Source organism: Tamandua tetradactyla, chromosome 3 (assembly GCF_023851605.1).
Source record: "Tamandua tetradactyla isolate mTamTet1 chromosome 3, mTamTet1.pri, whole genome shotgun sequence".
In the NCBI taxonomy this organism is placed as follows: domain Eukaryota; kingdom Metazoa; phylum Chordata; class Mammalia; order Pilosa; family Myrmecophagidae; genus Tamandua; species Tamandua tetradactyla.
In genome coordinates this window covers 112,885,448-112,908,297 of record NC_135329.1, presented here as the reverse complement: position 1 = coordinate 112,908,297, position 22,850 = coordinate 112,885,448, and the positions used below count along the sequence as shown (strand labels likewise).

Below are 22,850 nucleotides of genomic sequence, written 5' to 3'. Positions count from 1 at the left end.
CATGGACAAGCCCTACAATCTCATAATATTTCTCAAAAACTCTGCTAAACAGAAGGCTTATATTTTTAGTAGTAATTTTTTATGTCTGCCTTTTTTGGCTAGCCACAACTTTGGCAAGTATCCTATAATCACAGAAGTACGAAACAAAAGAAAATTGTTTTATCTGTTTTCCTATAATGTATTAAAAAGAAAAATGAACCAGCACAGATTGTTAATGGAAGCAAAAAAAAGTCTTCTATGTTAACTATCAATGTTTAGGAATGTTTCGAATTAAGTCTTTTTCTGAACACCGCTAAAAAGATATTTCCCTATTCATGATGGCCACGAATGAAGTCAGGCACTTCTGTGGGGTTTACAAGATGAAAATGGTAAATACTCATACATATTGCTGCTTAAGAAACCAGCATTAAATGCCAAAACGGCTCCCGCCTGCTAAACCCTATGTCTGCAGTTTCCAAATTTGGGCTATTTAAACTCTTCATTAATATCTATTCTAAAGTGTCTAGTATGCTGGAGTGTCCCTGTCATAAATAACATCAAAGCAAACATTAAACCTTTTGCATTAGCTCTTTGTTGGATTTCTCATTAGCCTTTTTAGCCCTTAAAGAGGCACATTTCACCTGCCCCCATTTCACGCAATGAGCCGTCTGCTTCTCTGCTTAGCACATTCAGGGAAAAAAAAACAGTCCACCTTTAAGAGGTCTCATTCTGATGCTCCACCTCTCTCTTACAGAGAGGAGATTTTTTTGCTAACCACAGGGTCTTCAGTCCAAACTTCCCAGCTCTCCAACATTTCCCATGCAGCAAAATAGTCTCTTTGAATCTTGAAAAGACATTGACCTTATTAACCAAATAAAAATGATTATTTAGTGGGTAAAGAAAATGGTGCATACCACCAATAAAATACTAATGGAGTATCAATACCTATTTTACTGCATAATTTCCCTGCAGTCTTTAGGTAATCAAAATCGTTAATTTAAAAAGTAAATTCACCTGTGTTTGCATAGCTAAGGGACAAATAAATGTTTATATTGGGATTTCAACATGCTCCTTTATTCAAGATACCAAATATGTAGGCTCCTGTGGCATATATAAGACAGTTTTATATTGCGTTCTGAGTTCACAGTAATATCAAAAACATTTTTAATTGAGCAAAATAAAAAAGAGGCGTGTAGGAATTCATGACAAAATCGTATCATTGATTTGACCCTAGAACATGTTATCAGTTTTGTAATCAATCAATTCATTATTCCTATAATTATCAGATTCTACTGCAAGTCCATATTATATTCGGATAACGGTTGTGCTAGAGAACAAGTAGTATTAAATATTCTGCATAGATTAAATATGCGTGTCTCTTTGACAACAAATCACACTATATGTGAACATGCGTATACATTCTTAACTTCCGTCTCCTCCCACTTCTCATAAATTCAGTCTCTCCCCTCTTGACCTCACCCCACCCCTCAGCTTCTGAAAAATCAAGTTCTTAGTTTAGCTTGAGCAGATAACTTTAACAGGCTTGTTTGAATAAATATGCCAAAATACTTTACATTCTGTCAGTATCTAGTCAGAAAATTGTGCATGGAAAAAAGAGATGAAAAGAACTGAGACAGAAAGAAAATTAGTGCCATGGCAAGCTTTCAATACAGCATCTCCGAGCCAAGTTTTCTCGGTGAAATGACATATCCTCCCTAAAATATCCCTTTTATATAATTATGCACTGAGCACACATAACCAAAAGTAACTTTTATTTTTGTTCCTTGTCAAGGAATACATATTGCCCAGGCTAAGAATGCGGAAACAAAAGCTGGGACAATTATAGCTAATTTAACTTTGGAAAACTCTTATTCTCTAACAGTCCAGCATACAACCCCCCAAACTAAAGTTATGTAACAAGGTAATATCAACAATGAGAAACTGCATGATAAAATCCTACCCAAAAGTGAAAAATGCTAATTTTGTCTCATTTAGCAGCTGGATACAGAAATGCTCATTAGTTTTAAGAGGGTTAATCCTTTTAACTTTTGCATATTGATATGCCAATTATGCCTAATTGTACAAGAGGCATCAGTCAAGGTAATAGTGCATAAACACATGAAAGTTATTAAGTACATCCCAACATGTAATAAAGTAGGTGTTAATTGGTAGCTGAGTTCTGCGGGCTATTGAGGTGGATAATTCATTGAGAGATGGATCACTTGTAATTTCTCTCCATAATTCCTTTTGCAGTCTCATGCTGTGATGTTTTCATGCTTGTCAAAAACAACTGCGGCATAGTGCCTTTTGTTAAACACAGCCAATAAAATATGTTAGGCATCATTAAATATACTTAACTTTTAAACTTTTTCAAAGGTACAGTTCTTTCTGATAATACATTATAGAGATTCCAATAATTTACTCTAACTACTGTCTCAAGTTCATAGTTGAGGAACATTTTAGCTGTTTTAAGAGCAAATTCAGGCTAGCAGTGCTGGGCCTCCCAACAGACAATACTTTTCAATGAAAAAGTAAATAAAGGAAAAGGAATCTCTCATTAGTTACCTTATCCAGGGATGGATTGCTCACTCCCAATATACAATTACTAGTGTCCTAATGCTCAATCTATGACACCTGAAGAAAGAATGATTAAAATCATATATTTCTCAAGCTCCTGAGATTCCTGAGGGTTCATTTTGCAGCTGAAATTCGAGTGAAAAATGGGAACTAAATATAATCAGTAACATGCTACTCAGCAAGTTTATCTCATTTAATAACTCAGTTAGGGAGCTGAATATTTCATAGGCCCCTACGATATTAACAGAGCCCGCAATTAATAGCTCACATGTTTCTGTGGGGTGACTGCGACTCACAGCCGGTCCCAGCTAACCGATTTCTTGCTCTTGCTCTCACTGCGAGAAACAAAATAGATCTGGGGTCCAAAAGAGTGGCTAACATTGCATAAATAATTTTGTAACATCCTATGGCCTCAGCTGCAAGTTACCACCATTATGGAAGAAAATTAACCAGAGGAGACTCATCGCAATCAGTGCATTTAGTGGCTCAGGATGCGAGCAGGGGCAGGGACACAATTGGCAATAGAGTTCATCTCTAACTATTTTATTTCAAATCTTCCTAATGACACATTATCGTGACAAAATGGCTTCCTCTCCAAACCTGAAATCGGCACACCGCTCCCATCATGTAAGCCCATTCCAAATCCAATCTCATCTCCAGTATCGCATATCATTGAGAGATTTTAAGGAAGAGATTTTCTTCTTCTTCTTTTTTTTTTTTTTTTTTTAAGATTTTTTTCCCCACCCCTGTTCATTCTTAGCTAATTTTAGCCTCTGGCTTTTCTAAGTGATGTACTGTATTTGGAAGTACAAACACCACATGCTAGCATAACCTCATTATTTTTATGACACTGAAGCATGATAGTTGAGGCCCTTAAAATGAGTCAAAGGTGCTCTTCAGTCTAGCTCCAAATCCATTTTATCACTCTGGATTAAGCCCAGCTCTTCTCTTGCAACTGGGGATATTATTATGACTATAAGTAGGCAAGTTAAAATGCATGACAAAAACACTTTTCTCCTGCACATTAGGAAAACAAATAAAACAAGGCTAATTAGCCTTTTTGTTTGTTGTTGTGGAACAAAATTCTGAATGATAAGGAGGTTGGGGTATTTGACTTACGGGTTCAGCGACCTTCCCCACATCGGTGAGGATCATGGATTTACTTTGGCTCAGCCTGTCGTGGTGGCTGTTGGCGTTTTTGATTCTCATTTGCACGGCTCCCGTGTTCTGACGGGTGGAATTCAGTGTTTCCACAGAGGTATCAGAGTTTGTAGGTTTCTGCATAGTAAATGCTATCCTGATAAAAGGAATACAAAAGCACTAGGTTATTTGAAATATTTGCTTTTCCACGAAAAATTCTTGGTGGAGTAAACATGCCTATCAATCATTAGTAAATAAACATGAAATAAATAAAAGAGGGTCCACCTCTCTAATGGTGAAGAAAAGACACTTACGTGGTGGTGGCTTTTATCAATCAGGGCCTCTATATGTGGCTAGTATACCCTACAGACCAGGGGACTTGAAAAGTTGATAGGCAGCATGCCAATAATCTGTGCAGTTCCTAATATCCTTGAGAAACCCCAAATGGCAAATAATATGATACAGATCTCCTTATGGAGAAATGATGCTGCCAACTAATCATCTTTAGGTTGCACATTTGTTTTATTCACAACTCCGCTGAACCGTTGCCTGCTCCCCCGCCCCACCACTAACACTTGCGCTGCCACCAGCATCTCTTGCAGTGACCAAAAACTTATGTGAATAAGGACAAATTTACTCAAGTAGAACTGTCATCAGAGCAAAAAAACGGGTCCCATTATTTATCAGACATGACATCTTGGCTTCATTTAGTAAAGGGCTCAGTCCTATGCCCACTCCCACTCACAGTACCCACGGGGGGAATTAAAATTCCTTTATCCAGCGCCACATGCCAAGAGACCTAGACTGAATAACATGGTTGGACAAATATTTATGAAGAAGGAGAAAACCAGCCCTGTTTATTTATTTGTTTGCTTTATTAAAAGGAGCCTGATTTAAGTAGAAGAATTCAGTGTGTGAGATTTCAAAGGAGCAGTGGTGAGGAAGCAATAATTTGGAAAAAGAAGATGAAGAGAACTAAACTATGACAGCATTCAGTGGGTACACTAGGAGGTCTCTAGCTGCTTCCCCAAATCCATAATCATTTCAAATGTCCCTTCAACCAGCCCCTCAAATGAATATGTCATCTCATTAAAAATGGCATGTTTGTGATGCAAACATGACTGCTAACCCTCTAGCAGCCACAGCCTGCTAGCCTAGTGGTTGCCTCCAAGTCTTGCCTACATAGCCACTCTATAGCTGGAATTGGGCATGTGTACATAAGATCACACAATTGTGACCAGTTAGTTACAGGTACCAACACAATTAGAAAAAAGTGTTTTATTTTAGGGAACCAACCGTTTTGTTCCCACCATGTTGTTGGGCATACAATGGCATTGGAATCATTGTAATGGTCAATCTAGGTGGGTACTAAAATGATTAGAAAAGGAAAAAAACCCATTTTAATAGGAAGAAAATATTCTTCATAATTGATACCAGTAAGGCAAATGAATGACACTTTAGGAAGGAAGTTAATATTTATTGCGTATTTACTATGTACTACGCAATGTGTCAGGTAGTTTAATCCTTATGGATCCTATAAGATTAAACTCATCTTTTATTTTTTAATTTCCAAAGTACATTTCAACAAGTAGTTATAGAACAGATTTTAAGGTTTAGTATTGGTTAAAGCTCTGTGATTTTTTTGTTTTTTCTTCTAGCTGCTCCAAGACACTGGAGACCAACAGAAATATCAATATAATGATTCAGCAGTCATAATTGTTAAATCCTGTCTTCTCTGTTATACACCTCCTTCTCTTTAAATAACATATATACATAAAAGCAATACATTTCAAAGTACATTGCAACAATTAGTTGTAGAATAGATTTCAGACTTTGGTGTGGGTTATAATGCCACAATTTTAGCTTTTTACTTCTAGCTGCTCCAAGGTACTGGAGGCCAAAAGAAATATCAGTATACTGATTCAGCACTCATATTCATTTGTTAAGTCCAACCTTCCCTGTAAAACTCCACTGTCACCTTTGATCTTTCTTTCACTCTTTAGGGGTATCTGGGCTATGCCAATTCTAGCTTTTTCATGTTGGAAGGGGCTGTCAATAGTATGGTTTGGGGGGATGGAACTAGTTGATGTTCTAGGAGGGAAATCAATCCCTTTTTATAGAGGAGAAAAATGAGGATAAGAGAGATTCATTAATTTGCTCAAGGCAAAAAAAGCTGGGAGAGTGCATTTTTCGTTCTGAAAAGGGGACAGAGATGTCCACCAATAGACAAATGTAAAACAAATTTATTTATGTGATGACATGCCACTCAACAATAAAAAGTAAAGGACTATTGATACATGCAACAACATGGATCACTCTAAAATTTATTAACATGAGTTAAATAATCAAAGCCAAAAAAAGTAACTATTGTATGATGTTCCTTATACAAAGCTGTGAAAATCAAATTAACTTACAGTTCTAGAAAATTGACCAGTGACTGCTTAGGGACAAGATGGAGGAGAGGTGGATTTCACTGAGAACGATGGATGGGGGGTGATATATATGTTCGTTATCTTGATTGTGATGATGGCCTCACAAGTGTGTATATGTGCCCAAAGTGATCAAATTGTACATTTAAATATTTGAAATTTGTTTCTACTTCACAAAGTTGTTTAAAGGGAAAAATGTTTTAGGAATTCCTTAACCATATTATTTTGCTTATATTTTTCTTTTTATGGGTCTACACGAATTTAGTCACTAATGTAGTCATAAAGGATCCTATCTCTATATTTAACTAGAATAAATTCAAAATTATTATATAACTGTCAAAAATGTAAAAAAAACTATCACATGCAGAAAATAGAAATGGTTATTTCTCCATATACCCCTGGTCCACTACAGGATAATAAATACATTTTTGTTTGTATTCTATATATTCATACTTATTACTGAGTCCATTATTTTTCCTTAGCCTAGTAGAAGTTTACTATTTGAAAATAAAAAGAAAATCTATGAATCTTTGACATTTGTGAAAATGCCTACTACCAAAAGAATGGGTTTACTCAAGGTATTTCCCAGTGAATGAAGCAGAGATGGATGACGGAATGAAAATTTCGGTATTTTCACATCATAATGGAGTGCTTGAATTGGTGGCTAATTAGCCTAGTTTAGTGAAAAGTGGCTTCTAGAGGCCAGCACAGTTCCTAATGATCACCTTTGTCATCTCAGACAGGTCAATGGGTTTCAGTGTTATTGGGAAAAAAGGACAGTGAGAGGCAAGAGTGGCCAAGAGAATTCCTGTGACCTGCAGGGTCCTTTTCAGATGAAAATCTGGGAGCTGGAGAAGTATTACAGAATGTTTAAGGAAATTAGCAACAACAAAATGTTTGGGTATGTTTTGACGTCCAAGGGTTCTGGGGCTATCTATGATCAGAAATCTTTTCTAGGAAAATCTGGATTCTCCTTCAAGTGCATTAAAACTTTCCTCTTCCATGTCACTCATTAAATTCAAACCTAAAGATGGTGCTGCTTGTAATAGAGGTGAGGGAGGTCAGTCTAGCTGAAGCCACTGTCTTCTTCCCAAGGGCATCAAGCCACAGTATTTACAAAGCCCAGCCAGATGGCATTTATAGGACACGTTACTTCTTCAGAGACTGCACAAATTTCAGTTGTAGGATCAAAATTGGCATTCTTGTATTGATTTCGCAATCAACCCATAATTTGCCTAGGAAACTGCTACTGTCTAAAGACTGGATTACTTAAAAGGATTCTTATCTCTCTTCTCTGTCTCTTTTCTCTGGGGCAGGCTGCAGAATGTACTTTAAAGTCTTTCTTCTTCAGATCTCACCTTTAGGCACATCTTTCCCCTACCACAGTGTTAATGTTATTTCCCGTAATTTCCCCACTCTCTCCTCTAGCCGTCACTTGCTTTCCCATCTTCTCCTTTCCTTACATTTTGTTGATTCCCCACTCCCCTCTGTCTCTTTCATTTGTTCAGTTTCCTTTGTACTTTCTTCAGCAATGTCATTCACTTGATACCATCCCATTATTGTTCCGTTGTTTACAAGTATTTAAGGGTTTCTAGTTTTCCTCTGAAGGAAATACACAAAAGAGACCAAAATTTTAAAAAACTCACAAAAATCCTCCTTAAAGATTTCTACTAGCAGGAAAAAATAAATTCATGCAGGAATTATTGAGATGCTCCTATGTGCCAGGATTGGAGATTGTCCTTTTTAAACCAAGTATCTTAAAGCGAGGGTAATAGAGAAACAAGCTAATAACTGAAACAGAGTAATCAGCGCAGAGGGGTTCCCAGGAGGGGAGAGGAGCCATGGTAGCAAACTCAGGTGGAACTGGGAGGTAGAAATAGAGAAAGCCTGAAAAAGAAGTTCATGCTGGAGCTAAGTCAGGGTAGGTAGGACACTGCAGATCAAGGGCTCGGCAATACAAAAGTAAGTATACAAATAACTGTGCTATTATAAGATACGTAAGGAAATGTGTCACGAAAGGGAAAATAAAGTCCCAGGGAAACTGAAAGAAAAGAGAAATGATGGATTTCCTGAAGGAGGTGGCAGTTGACTTCTGTGTGATGAGTCTGATCATCTTGCTTTCCTCGTCTGGTAGATGATTGACCTAGAACCCACCCCTTTAAACCTACCCAGTGCTGGTAGGTGCCTGCATTTCAAGCCCTATCATGGAAAGAATGAGAGAGGCAGGCTTTTCTTGGCACAATGCATAAACATCCTCTATTCATGAACTGAATGCTAGATAGAGGGAATCAGGTCACCCCTGCAGGATAGAGAGCTAAGAGGAAGCAGGGAGGACAGAGGGGGAAGGAAATCTGGCAGGACTGAAATGATAGCTGTAGTTGTAACCACGGTATTTGTAACTGTTGTGCTTGTGGGTCCAGAGATGATTTATGCTCATGGATCCAGTTAAGAACTTTTTGTAGTGGATAAGGCAGTTTCTAGGCAAAATTTTTCAAGTTGTTTTTTTGAATCCCAACTACAGTTCTTACTTCATCCTCTTTCAAGTCCCGTTTTCCCCTTGCCTACATCCTAATACTCATTTTCCTCTCTGTATCCCAGACACTCCATGATCCATTCCATTTTGGCTGCCAGAGCTCTCTAGTGTGGACCCTGCTCAGGCGTCATTGCTACAGAGTTAAAAGTTTTAATATTCCTTAATCCATTCTCTTTTGCTCTTATCTCTTTTATAACACTCATGCTCTCAATGGCTTTCTCAGATGTATGTGAAAGGGGGGATGGAAATAATGATCAAACTAATTAAGACAATATTGTATATGATTGAACAGACTTCCCTTTAACTCTCAGGGAAGCATTTACCTGAATCTCAAACTAGAAATCGTCTTACTGTGTTGGGATGGACCTTGGAGCGGAAGGGGTTTGATTAGTCCTCTCCATTTACGTCCTTAAGTAAATTCAGGAAGAGGTGGCATTTGTGACTGGGGATAAGATATCAGCATTGCATTCTAGCAAATAGTGCCCCTAGAGTCCTGTGATACGATGGCCCTGCTATGGTGGTCTTATTTTTCAGTCTTTATGAAAGAAGAATCTAGGGGAATAAGCCTATTATAAAAACCTAAGGTCAGAAAACCCTGATATCCCAGTTCTCATTATGACTTAGCTCCCTACACCTGATTGTGGCTGTGTATCCAGGAATATATGGATCAATTTCAGGATGTCTTCAGAATGGGAATGTAGAGCTCTAATCTTGTAAGTCTTTCTGTATCATAATTTCAGAAATATTTGGAGGAATTTTAAATCACACTCTGTTGCTCCACCTCTGTTTTCACTCATCAATGACCCTCATCATTCTAGATTTGATAGAGTAGAATGTAAAATTTGCTTATGCTTATTTCTATGCACCATAGTACATCAGGCATTTTGTTAACTGCAAGTCATATTAACTTTTACGTTGTATTTTATTTCAGTACTGCGTGCCTACTCAGTATTCCACTTGTTTTTCTTATATTATCCACTTATTATTCTTGTTACTATTATTAACTTTGTTAGGAAAAACACTGACACCTTTATATGTTTCCAGGAGTCACACAAGAGCCCTAGTGATTGACTACTGAAAATATTGAAGACATCGGTTCATTTTGCATGTGTCTAAGAATATCCATTGATTTTATAAAACTCATCCCTGAGCTGGAAATTGGAATGTAAATCACTTAAGATTGGCTTTTCAATTTCTCAGACTTCCTGATTTTATATGTACCAAGAGAAGAGCGAGAACAGCTTGTATATTGCTCTAGTTCCACTTTCAATACTGTTTCAAAAACAGGAAGTAGTGATGAAAGTACACTTCACAAAAACCACACAAACTTTGGATCTCCTCAGCAGACTTGGTTCAGTGATATTCTAGGCCAGGTTTTCCCACTCACACTGTAAGTATCCAAACAGGAGTGAACTTGATAGTTCACCTAATCACAAATTTCATAGCTGCTCCACCAATTATTTGTTGCATTCCGTTAATTACACCAAGGCTCAGCAGATTGCCTTTTTGAGTTAAAAAGTGTATTTTTGACATCTCTTTCCCATCAGCAACCTTAAAAATGAAAGTATTAAGCGTTTGTGTGCTAGGAAAAACTGAATAGGCATTATGATATAATTGTCCTATTGCAGAGCACACAAAATCAAATTGATTGAATGTCTTTTCCAAAGTATGATATAATTGTCCCATTGCAGAGCATGGCAAATCAAATTGATTGAATGTCTTCTCCAAAGTGCCATGGCTGGTTCAAGGTAGTGCCAGACACAGACCCAAATTCAAGTGGATACTCTGGACAGTAAAATTAGGTTACAAGATTTCCAAGTAAAGCTGACAGAGATCAGGGAGAGAAAATGACAACAGTGCAGACATATTTGTATAAGTATGTGGGTCTTTCCATTTAGTTGTCTTAAAGTGTTCCTGTGCTTCCTGACACAACAAGAGATGCTCAGTAAATGAATAAATGGAAAACAAATATGAATCTAGTTAATGCATTACCAATAGGAAAATGCCATGGACCAATTTTGTTCTACATTTAAAAAATATGTATAATGCTCTCTGGCCAATGTTCCTACGGACCAGTGAACTATGAATATGTAGTAACAATTTAGTATCAGAAAGAAGCAATACATTGAATGCCTTCTGAGGCCAACATTATAGTATGCTTGGAGCTTCATAGTTATATATGGATATTCGAAAATGTAAGAATACCTTATTTCCCTTTTTGAGTATACCCCATCTTTTTCCTATTAAAAAATGATCACCTTCATCACCATCTTAGGATTTAGCAGGAGTATTTGCTCTAAGAATAGAGAAAGTCTCCCTTACGTTTCAACTCATTTTTGATGCTTGATATTCTTTCTACAAATTGAAGGACTCTCTGGCCTGACATGGGTAACCATGCAGACTTTTGTGAGGAAAACCATCTGAGAAGCAGCCACCGAATGGCCCCAGTGAATTCCAAGGCTATGGGGGGTACCTCAGGTTCTCACTGCATGGCAAATGAACCATATAGTTACCGCAAACCCTAAAGGGCCATAGTCCCCTCTGCCTGAGCATTCAGGAAGTAACCTGAGAGGCAACATAGCCCTGTTCCTTTCTCAGCATATATGGGAAGGACTGCTTCTCCAGGTCTGCTAAGAGCACATTGCAACTCTGCAGACAAATGTTATTTCTTGGAGAAATTCATTTCTATCCCCTGGAAAGATCTTATGTTGATCTGTGGTCGTACGAGGTCTTTTTGTTCCCCTGCGGAAATGACTTGTGGCCATGGTAGCTCCAGTAATGTGTGGCGCAACCTCTGCATTACACTTTCATGACAGGTCAGTAATTAACTTGCATTGCGATTGTTTGTCGTCTGTACCACAGCAGCCATTTACCAAAATAACATTTTAATTTCAGTTTCTTTCCAGTTCACTTTCCTTTTCTTTTTCTCCCTGTGGCTTCTACATCTCTATTAAGTCTAATTTCCCCAGACCACTTCCATAAGCTGAGAGAGTGCAATAAAATTCAGTTTCAAAAATGTCAACTGTAATGAGAAAGGAAGATCACAGTAAAGAAATTTGACCATAGCCACTCCATTGGGTGTCATTGTTTCAGGCTGGGCAGGTGTTATATATAGGAAATGCAGCAGTAAGTCTTTGCATTTATTTAATTTATATCAAGGAATCTGGGGGATATGTTGCATTTACTGCCAAAGTCTGGCAAATCAGCTGCATGGGTAAATTGTAATGTAGTTATTTCCATTGCATGTGGGCATCCTAAGTGGTGAAAATGAGAAGTCAAATATACTTTGTAAGTAGAATAAGTCTTAGATAAAATTGCATGGTAGGCAACCTTTATTTTGTAGCTCTTGGTGTCCCACTGCCACCCCTCATTCTCTGAGCTCCTGTGCCTGCCAGACTATCTCTTGTTAGGAATAAGCAACTGATTTCACATATCAAATAGTTGTTGTGCACCTACACTGAGAAATAAACTTGCTAGGTCTACTGGTTCTAAAAAAATTATTGAAACTTCTGAGATCACTACATTCCTATGACAAGATACACAGAAGCATGTTTGTCTACCATAGAAGTACAAGGTCTGGGAAGAATGCAATGGAGGATGGAACTGGAGACAATTTCAAGTTGAAGCTGATGTTTGGACTGGCAGTTTTATAACAAGGACTCCAAAAGTGATACGAAAAGCAATATGGGCTAAAAGAACAAGATTTATGAGAAAGATGGGTGAAAATCCACAGCAAATGGTAGAGTGTGGCTAACTAGGTAGTAAAGACAATAATGGATTGTTGATTAGGGCTGAATTAGGGAAATCTTGCAGTTCCTGCTAAAGAATTTGGATTTCATCTCATAGGTCCTGGGAAATTTCTTTGATGCTTTTGTTGAAGGCACAATCCCCACTCAAAAGATTCGGTAAAAAGAGGCCCTCAGGAGTGGATCCCCAGCCACTGAGGTTGTAAAAATGAATTCCTGGGCATTTTCATGGTATGCTTCCTAATTACCTTCAAATCAGAATAAATATTCTAGCATAGCAAAACTAATCTTATGATAATAGCATTCAGTGATCTGGCCTGAAACAGAATTTTAGGAACCTCACTTATAACGCGCTTCTACCTAACTTCTATTTGTAGACTCAATGCTTCTGGTCACCAATCACATGAAAAGAAAGATAAAAAAAAAATCAAACAGGAGTGAAAAAAATAAAGTACTCAAGGAAAAGAGTAACAAGGGCACAATTACATGTAATTAAGGAGATAGAAGAAAAATAAAGTTAAGATTAGTAGAAGTGCTTCTGAATTTCCCTCTGGTGATCAAGTAGCATGCAAAAAAAAATTAAATACAAATAGGAACAAAATGCCTGTGCCATTTAATTAAGTTTCGGGAGCACAAGGAATTTTATGAAATGGCAATCCCCTCAGATGCACAGAAGAACCACAAGTAGCATAAGAAATGCAATCTTCTTTCAGTTTTGACCTAGTCTAGCAAGACATGAGCCATTTTCTGCTTCTTGCATACAAGTATCGTTTAAGGGAAAACAGGGTGACTATCTTAGAGCACTGATGATGAAATGCCGTTTAAGAAGAAAACATTAGCAGTGGAACAAGTAGCTCAGTAGCCACAATAGTAGACTATGCTGGCAAAACAAGCAGGGTCCTTAGACATCCTGGGACAGGACTAATTCTCTGATCTTTGCTAAAAGACTATCAAGTACAAAAAGTACATTGCAACCTGTGCCTGTGTCTTGGGGGATTTCTTGTACTTCTACAGTGTTATTATTATTATTACTATTTTACTTTTTTTAATAGTATAATATACACATAATCAAAGCAAAGAAAGAAAAAAAGCAATCATTTTCAAAGCACACTTTAACAAGTAGTTGCAGGAAAGATCCCAGAGTCTGTCATGGGCTACCATTCCGTTATCTCAGATTTTTCCTTCTAGCTGTTCCAGGACATTGGAAGCTAGAAGCAATATATATGTTTTTATCATCACAATAGACTTTTTTCTCTTTTTTTGTGAAAAATAACATATATACAAAAAAACAAATTTCAAAGCACAGTGCAACAACAATTAGTTGTAGGACAGATTTCAGAGTTTGGTATGGGTTACAACTCCATACTTTAGGTTTTTACTTCTAGCTGCTCCAAGACACTGGAGACTTTAAGAAATATCAATATAATGATTCAGCAACCATACACATTTGTTAAACCTTACTTTCTCTGTATAACTCCACCATCTCCTTTGATCTCTCTCCTACTCTTTAGGGATATTTGGGCAATGCTCATTCTAGCTTTTTTATGTGGGAAGGGGCTGTTGACAAAATGGGGTAGGAATATGGAAAGGCTGGCCCCTCTAGGTTTCAGGACTTATCTGGTCCAGGGACCCATCTGGAGGTTATAGGTTTCTGGAAGGTTACCCTAGTGCATTGAATCTTTGCAGAATCTTATATATTGCCTTAGATGTTCTTCTATAGTTTTTTTTTTTTTCACAGCCACACAGTCACATTGTAAAAGCTATATCATTATACAATCACCTTCAAGAAACAAGGTTACTGGAACACAACTCTACAGTTTCAGGTACTACCCTCTAGCCACTCCAATACAACATAAACTGAAAAGAGATATCTATATAATGCACAAGAATAACCTCAAGGATAACCTTTCGACTCTTTTTGAATCTCTCAGCCACTGAGACTTTGCCTTACTTTTTTCATTTCTCTCTTCCGCTTTTTGGTCTTGAAGATTTTCTCAATCCCTTCTTCTATGGTGTTTTTACTTGAAGGGCTTGACTAGGTTGCAAAGCCCTTTCTTTTATCAAGCAGATTAAATCTAATCACCCTGACCCCTCTGTCTCTATCTTGGCCTGCCCTGGTTAAAATATGGGGAAGCTGCATGTTGCATAATTAGTGCTTAACAGTAATTAACAAGAGTCAGCAATTGACAGTAGTCAAATAGAGCTGACATTTGTTTTATTTAGCAAACTTGTTATTGTAGCCAATTAGTCTTTTCCTGATACTCCTGTCTCCAAACTGAATTAATCGGATTGGATAGTATTGCCTAAAGGGCACATCCGAGGGTGGGACAGTAATGTTGTAGCCCATTGTTGGGAAAGACAGTTTCTACACAATTAAAACATTTCAGAACATTGCCTTTAATGCAAGTAAAACTCAGATTCCTCAGGGAAGACCTCAATTATTTATGAGTAAAACACCTTAAATTGGCCTCTGTGTGTCTATAGATGTGTAGCTAAGTTTGTGTATAAAGTTCAGTGAACTGTCAAACACAGTTTAACCACACCCAGGCCAAAAAACACCACACTGTTAGCACTTCAATATCCTGAGGTTCTGTTTCAGCTGCTATCTTCTCCCCACCCAAGGGTAACCATTATTCTGTCTTCTAAATTTAATCTATTTTTGGACTTTATACAAATGTAAACCTAGAATATGTATATTTTCTTTCTGGCCTTATTTCACTGAAACTTCTGTTTGTATAGCTGTAGGATCAATTATCTTATTGCTGTTTAGCATTCTTTATGAAGTACCTGTTTAAAGGCTTCTGCATCTTTTTCTATTAGACTGATTTTTTCTTATGATTTGTTGGTGTTATTTATATATTCTTGATATATTTTTTCTATGTTCCAATAATTATCATTTCCCACTTCTAGCTTGCTTTTATTACAATTTTAATGATATCTTTCATTCATAGAAGTTCTTAATTTTAATATTGACCAATTATCATTTGTTTTCTTCTGTGACAAGTGCTTTTCTTTTGGTTGTCTTAAGGATTCCTGGTCTAGTACAAGGCCTCAAAGATTACTCACTATTCCTATGTATTCCTCTAAAAGCTTTATTGATTCACTTTTTTATTTTTTTAAAACTGTGATTCAGGGTGGTGAGACGGTGGCTCAGGGAATTCTCGCCTGCCAGGCTGGAGACCGAGGTTTGATTCCCGGTGACTGCCCATACAAAAAAAAAAAAAAAAGTGATTCATTTGGGAATATTGTTTGTGTTTGTCGAGAGGTAAGGATAACTTTCTTTCCATATGGGTAATTCAAAATTTTTTAGCTGGAAGGGCCCATCCTCTCCTATCATTTATGGAGGTGAGAAAGGAGCAGGACACATACTAAACTCTCCATTTCAAGTGGAACAAACACTGGAGAACTCTCCCAGCTGCAAGTGCTGAAAAGAGGTGCAGTTTGTAAGATAATCACAGTGTTCAGTAATTATATAGCTCTCTGGCCACGATCTGGATAAACAATGACAACTGGCAACCCATGCTGAAGTAGGAAGATTTATCCAACAGGTTAGGAGGGAAACAACCAACAGTCATATGCAAAAGACAATACTCAGAAGTTGAGATTTGCATTTTGATAGGACCTCAGTCTTGGTGAGGGAATGAGGCAATGAATGAACAGGTACACAGGTGAGAAAGTTGTTTACTACTGACAAAGCAGAAGCCCAGTGAGGGAAAGTTGTCCTGCTAGGTAGTAGGACTTGAAAATAGGGTATGAGCGAACTTCATGCATGCAGCATGACAAGGAAAGACCAAAACCCAGGCTAACATGTTAAAATTTACTGTTGGACCCATAGAACCAATTCTACTGGAATTAGTTAGAAAGATCATCTGCATTAAGCTAAGACTTTTCCTGAGAATTGGAATCAGCAAAAACTGAAGTTCAGTAGTAAGAAGGAAGAACACTACAGAGCAGTGATTTGCAGGGGTTAGTGTGAGAAGCTTATTTATGATGCAGATTTTCAGTACTCTTTCCAAAGATTTTCCAAGTCAGTACTACTGGGGGAGGCCTGAGCAACTGCATGTTTGGCCATTGCCCTTAGTGATTCAGGTGCATACTGAATTTTGAAAAAAAAGAACCTATAATATTAGATTATTACCATTCATTTTTAGCTTCTTCATTCTAAACTTGTGGATAATTACTATTTTTTCTTCTTGTTTTTAAAGTGAATTTTTCTAGGTTTATAATTTGTCCACATTGTTGCTTTCAATTAAGTTTTCTGGGAATAAAATTTCACTTTAGAACATGTTGCTATGGGGTGAGGTGATATGTTGGGAATAGTGAGAGAGAAAGAGGAGGTAGCTAAGTAGAGCAGTATAGAGATAGATACATAAATACATAAGTACATAAAAATAATACCGTTGATATCCTATTTGAAAGTATTTAAAATATCATAATTTTTAATATGTATTTTAAGCTGTTAAATGTAATTAAGTATGCAATTAAATACTTAGAACACATATCTAGCCCCTAATACTATTACAAAATGAATCACTTCACATAAAGAAAATCCCAAAGGGATCACACCACAAGGGATTTGGGTCTATTACACCGCTTTCACAGTATGGTGTTTTTTGTGGTTGTTTTTATTTTTATGTTTATATTATGAACTTGGTAAGTTCATAATATAATATGACTATAATAGCATTGATTTAAATAAATACTTGGAAACAAGTTCTCCTCCATTTTAAAGACCAAAGGGAGTTGAATTGAGTCCAAAACAATTTCCACAAAATATTGTTGTTTTCACTCAAATTTAATCTAAAATTTGGATTCCTTCATGAATCCAAGAATATAAAAATATGGAAAGCATATTTACCAGTCCACATACCTAAATTGAAAGTTTTTGACAGACATTCTCATTCCTTGGCTTTGAAGATCCTTTAACATACTTGATTCATTTTGTATCTTTAAAACTTCCTTTTCAAAGTATTTATGAAGTCCCCTTGGGAGAATGGGGAGAAAGATGGAAATATCTAACTTCTCTATTTGGAGAATTTCTGACATTCTCACAAGCAGTGGGGACAATCAAATCGATAGGTCGAGCCCTCAATCTTGGGGTTCATCCCTATGAAACTTATTTCTGCAAAGGATAGGTGAAGCCTATTTAAAATTATGTCTGAGTCACCCCCAGAGAACCTCTTTTGTTGCTCAGATGTGGCCTCTCTCTCTAAGCCAACTCAGCAGGTGAACCCACTGCCCACCCTCCAACATTGGACATGACTCCCGGGGGTATAAATCTCCCTGGCAACATGGGACAGAAAGCCTGGATGAGCTGGGAACAATATCAAGAGATCGAGTAAAACTTCTTGACCAAAAGGAGAGAAATGAGACAAAATAAATGTCAGTGGCTGAGAGATTTCAGAGTTGAGAGGTTATTCTGGAGGTTATTCTTATACGTTACATAGATAACCCTTTTTAGTTTATGGTGTATTGGAGTGGCTACAAGGAAGTACCTGAAACTGTTGTGCTGTGTTTCCATAGCCTTGATACTTAAAGACGATTGTATAAAGATGTAATGTTTATAATGTGACTGTGTGATTGTGAAAACCTTGTGGTTTCACAAAGGAGCATTTGCATTGCTCCTTATATCCAGGGTATGGACAGATGAGTAAAAAATATGAATAATAAATATATAAATAGTAAGGGGGACAAAGGGTAAAATAAATTGGTAATGGAAAACACAAGTAGTCAACGAAAGGGAGGGGTGAGTTTTTTTCTTTTTTTTTTTTTTCTGGAGCAATGCAAATGTTCTAAAAAGTGATCATGGTAATGAATGCACAACTATATGATGATACTGTGAACCATCAATTCTATACCATGGATAGAATGTATGTGTGTGTGAAGATTTCGCAATTAAAAAAAATAAAAATAAAAACACATCATTTTCTTTTTCAAATAAAACTGGATGCTCTTTTGTGGCCTTAGACTCATATGCTATTAGCTCTGCATAGCTTCAGATGCATCACTGGTAATCTCCATCTAGGAATTGTTTAGGGGGGTAGATTCCCTTTTAAACAGGTTCTGTTTTATTTCTCTTTCCTTAAATTATAATTCCTGGACATCTCTCCATGGTACACCGAGGAGGAGATGGTTAGGTGAGATATATGCCTAACTAGATTCCAGTTAATTGCATTTTATTGCAATTTTAATCATTTTAGCCAAATTTCTATCTTAATTGAGGCACCTCACAATAAGTAAAATATAGGATTTTGGCTTGGGCATCTTGAAGTCAAAAGAGAATGCATAAATATTTTGGGTCTTAATATTGTTATCAAGATTTCCTATTTAATTTAAAAATTATTGAAGAGTATTATTTTTCCCTGTGTCTATAAACTACCTTTGTTTACTTATATCTTTTGTCACTGCCTACTTGTGTGACTTAGAGAATCTGATCTATTAATAGATAAATGTGTGTGATGAAATGCAACCATATTCCACATCTTGTGTTTTGATGAAATTTCAAGTGTGCACACACTCTAAAGTTTTGAAACTTTTTTAGCATCACCCAAGGTATACAACCCCCCCCCCCTTTTTTTATTGGTCTTGCAACAATACATCCAAACCAGTGTACATATTGTGGTACATTTCCCATTCCATGCAAATTCTAGCCAAGCAAGGTCAGGATACTATATTCGCTAGTACTTATCAAGGTTCAACTTTGGGAGACATCTTTCAATGGTTACGAAAATGTTTTTGAGAAGCTTGGCAACAAAAGAAAGTTTGTTATTTCAAGTTATGGGAATGGATTCTGTCATGAGAACCAGGCAAACAAAACAGGATGTAAATTGAAAAGCTATAGCTAAATGAAATTTTTAATAGAATAATCTAAAGCCACTGTCAGTCTTTAAATACTTATTAGGATTCATTATGTATACAGCAGTTATTTGGAGGACTTCAGTTTTCTCTAATGACTATGCTTTTCTTCTGCTTTCTTAGGAACAGCTATAACAAAGAAGAGGTGGAAATCGGCAGACTGCCAACCAAATTCAACCCACAGACATATGGTGTTGGGCCTGAACAATGTTTTGGAATTTTTTGAATTGGTTTCCAGTTGAAAAATGAGAGCTTTTCATTTAAAATATGTATATATATTTTTTCAAGAGAAGACATATACATATACAAATATATGTATATATATATTTTCAAGAGAAGACCTATACATATCTTCTCTTGAAAAATCATAAGATGTGGAAAACTGAACCAGGCTTTGCACAGTATAATGATTAAATTCATGTGTCAACTTAGCCAGGTTTTGATGTCCAGTGGTTTGGTCAAGCAAGCACTGGCTGGCCATTATTACTGTGGGGACATTTCAGGGACTTAGATCATCAGTAAATTGATTGCATCAATGGCTGATTACATCTACAAATCTACAAGCAGCTGAGGAGCTTGCCTTCAACAATGAGAGAAGTCTCATCCAATCAATTGAAGGCTTTAAAAGGAGAAGTGATGATTTCAGGAGTCAGAAAATAATTCCCGTCTCTATTTCAGCCAGCCAGCTTCTCCTGGGGAATTCATTGAAAATCTTCTTCAGAGTTCCCAGCCCTGTCTTCAGACTTGTGACTCCCCACAGCTCTGTGAGACAATGTTTATAAAATCTCATAATAATTGCAGATATCTCCTGTAGGTTCTGTTTCTCTAGAGAACTGTGACTGATACACACACTAACGGCTGGAGAGGAGCAGCTTCTACATCCATACAGGGCAAATTCTCTCTGGTCTGGTCTCCTCGCGCACTTTACATATGTAGATACTTCACCTGGTCTAAAGGCAACTGCAAATGTAACCCTCGGTGTCAATTTACCCCTAAAAGCATTGCTTCTCTGATGTACGGGTTGATAAGAATTTATGGTGCATATTAAACAAATAATACTTCCATTACCTTGTTATTTTTTTATTCCAAACTGGTGAGGTTGGAAATGAAGATCAAAAGCAAAATACTGTGCTTACACCGCTGCTTTGGAAAGAGGTTCATCAGACAGTAACATCATTTCGCTCATGCTTACAATCTTCTCAAAGTGATCTTAAATTGCAAAGAGTGAGGTACTGTACTGCTCTTTGCTGTTGCTAAGGTCCAGGAGTCAATTGCTGTCTGCGGTATTTTGAACTGGAATGTGTGCTGAATACTAAATTCTTCAAAATTAAACGGTATTTTTGGTGAAGACACATCTAGAACTACTTGGGGGAAAAATCCCATATCGACAAATACTAGGTAAACAAACAAGAAAAGGGTGTTTCTTCCTTCTCCCCCACACAGCTGTACATAGGGCTGTCTTTGGGAAATGAAACTAATAGCAAGAAAGTGCTTTTGATGAGTTTCATAAACTTATCTTAATACTTAGAAGTGAAATAAACCAAAATTTTCCTGGCAGAATTTTTACATCATAGTGAAGAAAAAAAGTCATTTTTTGATTAAAAACAATCTGATATAGCAATAACTACTGCTACTCTAACCACTAAATTTAACTTTTATAAAGCAATTGCTATGTACCAGGCAAAGTTCTTTATAGTTATCATTTTCTTTTTCTTTCTTTGATAAGAGGCTCCCCCTTATACAGTTAAGGAAAATCAGATTCAGAGAGATTAAGTAACTTGCCCCAAATTACATATCTAATACCTGGCAAGAGGTGGGGATGAGTGCTGTACTTTAGTTTTCCTGACTTCTGAGCCTTTGCTCTTAATATTTTAACCATCTCTATATAGAATAAAAGAATTCTGGACTAGAATTTGTGAGAAACATCTTCTAAAGCTTGTGCCTGAAATACATTCTACTTTTTTTGTGTCCTCCCCAAATTCAAATGCAATGTGTTTCTCTGTCTTCTTCTATTAATATAGAGAAAAGAGACAAAATAAAGTGTCAGTGGCTGAGAGATTTCAAACAGAGCTGAGAGTTTATCATGGAGGTTATTCTTATGCATTATATAGATAACCCTTTTTAGTTTATAGTGTATTGGAGTGGCTAGAGCGAAGTACCTAAAGCTATTGAACTGTATTCCAGTAGCCTTGATTCTTGAAGACGGTTGTATAACTATACAGCTTTCACAATGTGACTGTGTGGCTGTGAAAATTTGGTGTCTGATGCTCCTTTTATCCAGGTTATAGACAGATGAGTAAAAAAATAAAGATAAAAATAAATAAACAATGGGGGGAGGGGTAAAAAAATTAGGCAGCTTGAAATACTAGTGGTCAATGACAGGAAGGAGTAAGAGGTATGGTATGTATGAGTTTTTCTTTTTTCTTTTAATTTATTTTTCTGGAATGATGGAAATATTCTAAAAATGATTATAGTTATGCACACACAACTATGTGATGATATTATAAGCCACTGATTGCATACTATGGATGGACTGTATGTGTGAAGATTTCTCAGTAAAATATTTTTTTAAATATTAAAAAAAAAAGAAAATGGAAGAGGATTGCTTCAGTAGTTTGAAGTGTAAAGCAAGCTTAAGGGTGAGCGTGTTCATGAATGAAGACTGAGCAGGCAAAAGAAATAGAAAAGGGGAAGGAGAGATGGAAGAAATAAAGGAGGGAAAGAATGAAGGAAAGAAACACTGCTCTAGACACTTATATAAAAAAAGACTTTTAATGAGTGATTGAATTAGTGGCTCTGACAATAAGTGAAAATGGACAGAAGAGAACTAATGTTGCCAAATTAGGGCAATGGGTTGATGTGTACAATAAGCGATACAGAGAAGACCATGGAGATTCCAAGAAGGCTTGTTTAGGTGATTTGAGGAATAAGAGTAATCAGGACAGGGATGAGAAGGAATCTGTGGGGAGGTTATGGGTTTAACTTAGGAAATATTTAGTTTGAGCAACTGATGGAACATCATGGAAGAGTGACAATAAGACATGAGGAACAATGTTGAGGAAAAAAAACAAACTTTGAGATAAAATTCAAGGACTATATTTGAGAGATTAAATTTAAATCACAAGACTGTCAAAGAAATCCTGTGATAAGAGAAGGTCCAAAAGTACAGAAAGATATTGTGTCCAATAGAAATATAATTTGAGCCTCATATGTAATTGAAATATTTGATAGCCAATTTAGATGCACATAATGAAATAGATGAAATTAATTTTAATAATAATTAACCCAATTTATCAAAATTTTATCATTTAAGAATGTAATCAATGTAAAATGTTAACGAGATACTTTACACTGTTTTTATTTGTACTAAGTTTCAAAATCTGGTGTTTATTTTATACTACATCCAGACTAGCCATGTTTCAAGCCCTCGTAGCCACTTGGGACTAGTGACTCCCATCCTGAACAGCATGGTTTTAAGAGTCTTTGGGGACATAAAAGCTGGGATGAGGCACAGGGTCCAGAGGAGATAGAAAAAGAAAAGTAGGAAAGATACCTACATTATGAAAGAATAAGGCAAAACAGTGTTTTTTT

At 36.7% G+C, this 22,850-nt stretch overlaps 1 protein-coding gene across 2 annotated transcripts in view; it reads right to left on the bottom strand.

Moving 5' to 3' along the window:
* The window catches only part of ARHGAP15 (Rho GTPase activating protein 15), a 612,447-nt gene that overhangs the window by 576,714 nt on the left and 12,883 nt on the right, over positions 1–22,850 (bottom strand). For both annotated transcript variants that reach the window (XM_077153695.1, XM_077153696.1), the window contains exon 2: positions 3,676–3,853. In XM_077153695.1, the coding sequence (XP_077009810.1) occupies positions 3,676–3,840 (165 nt within the window). In that variant the 5' untranslated portion in view covers positions 3,841–3,853. The remainder of the gene's footprint in view (positions 1–3,675; positions 3,854–22,850) is intronic.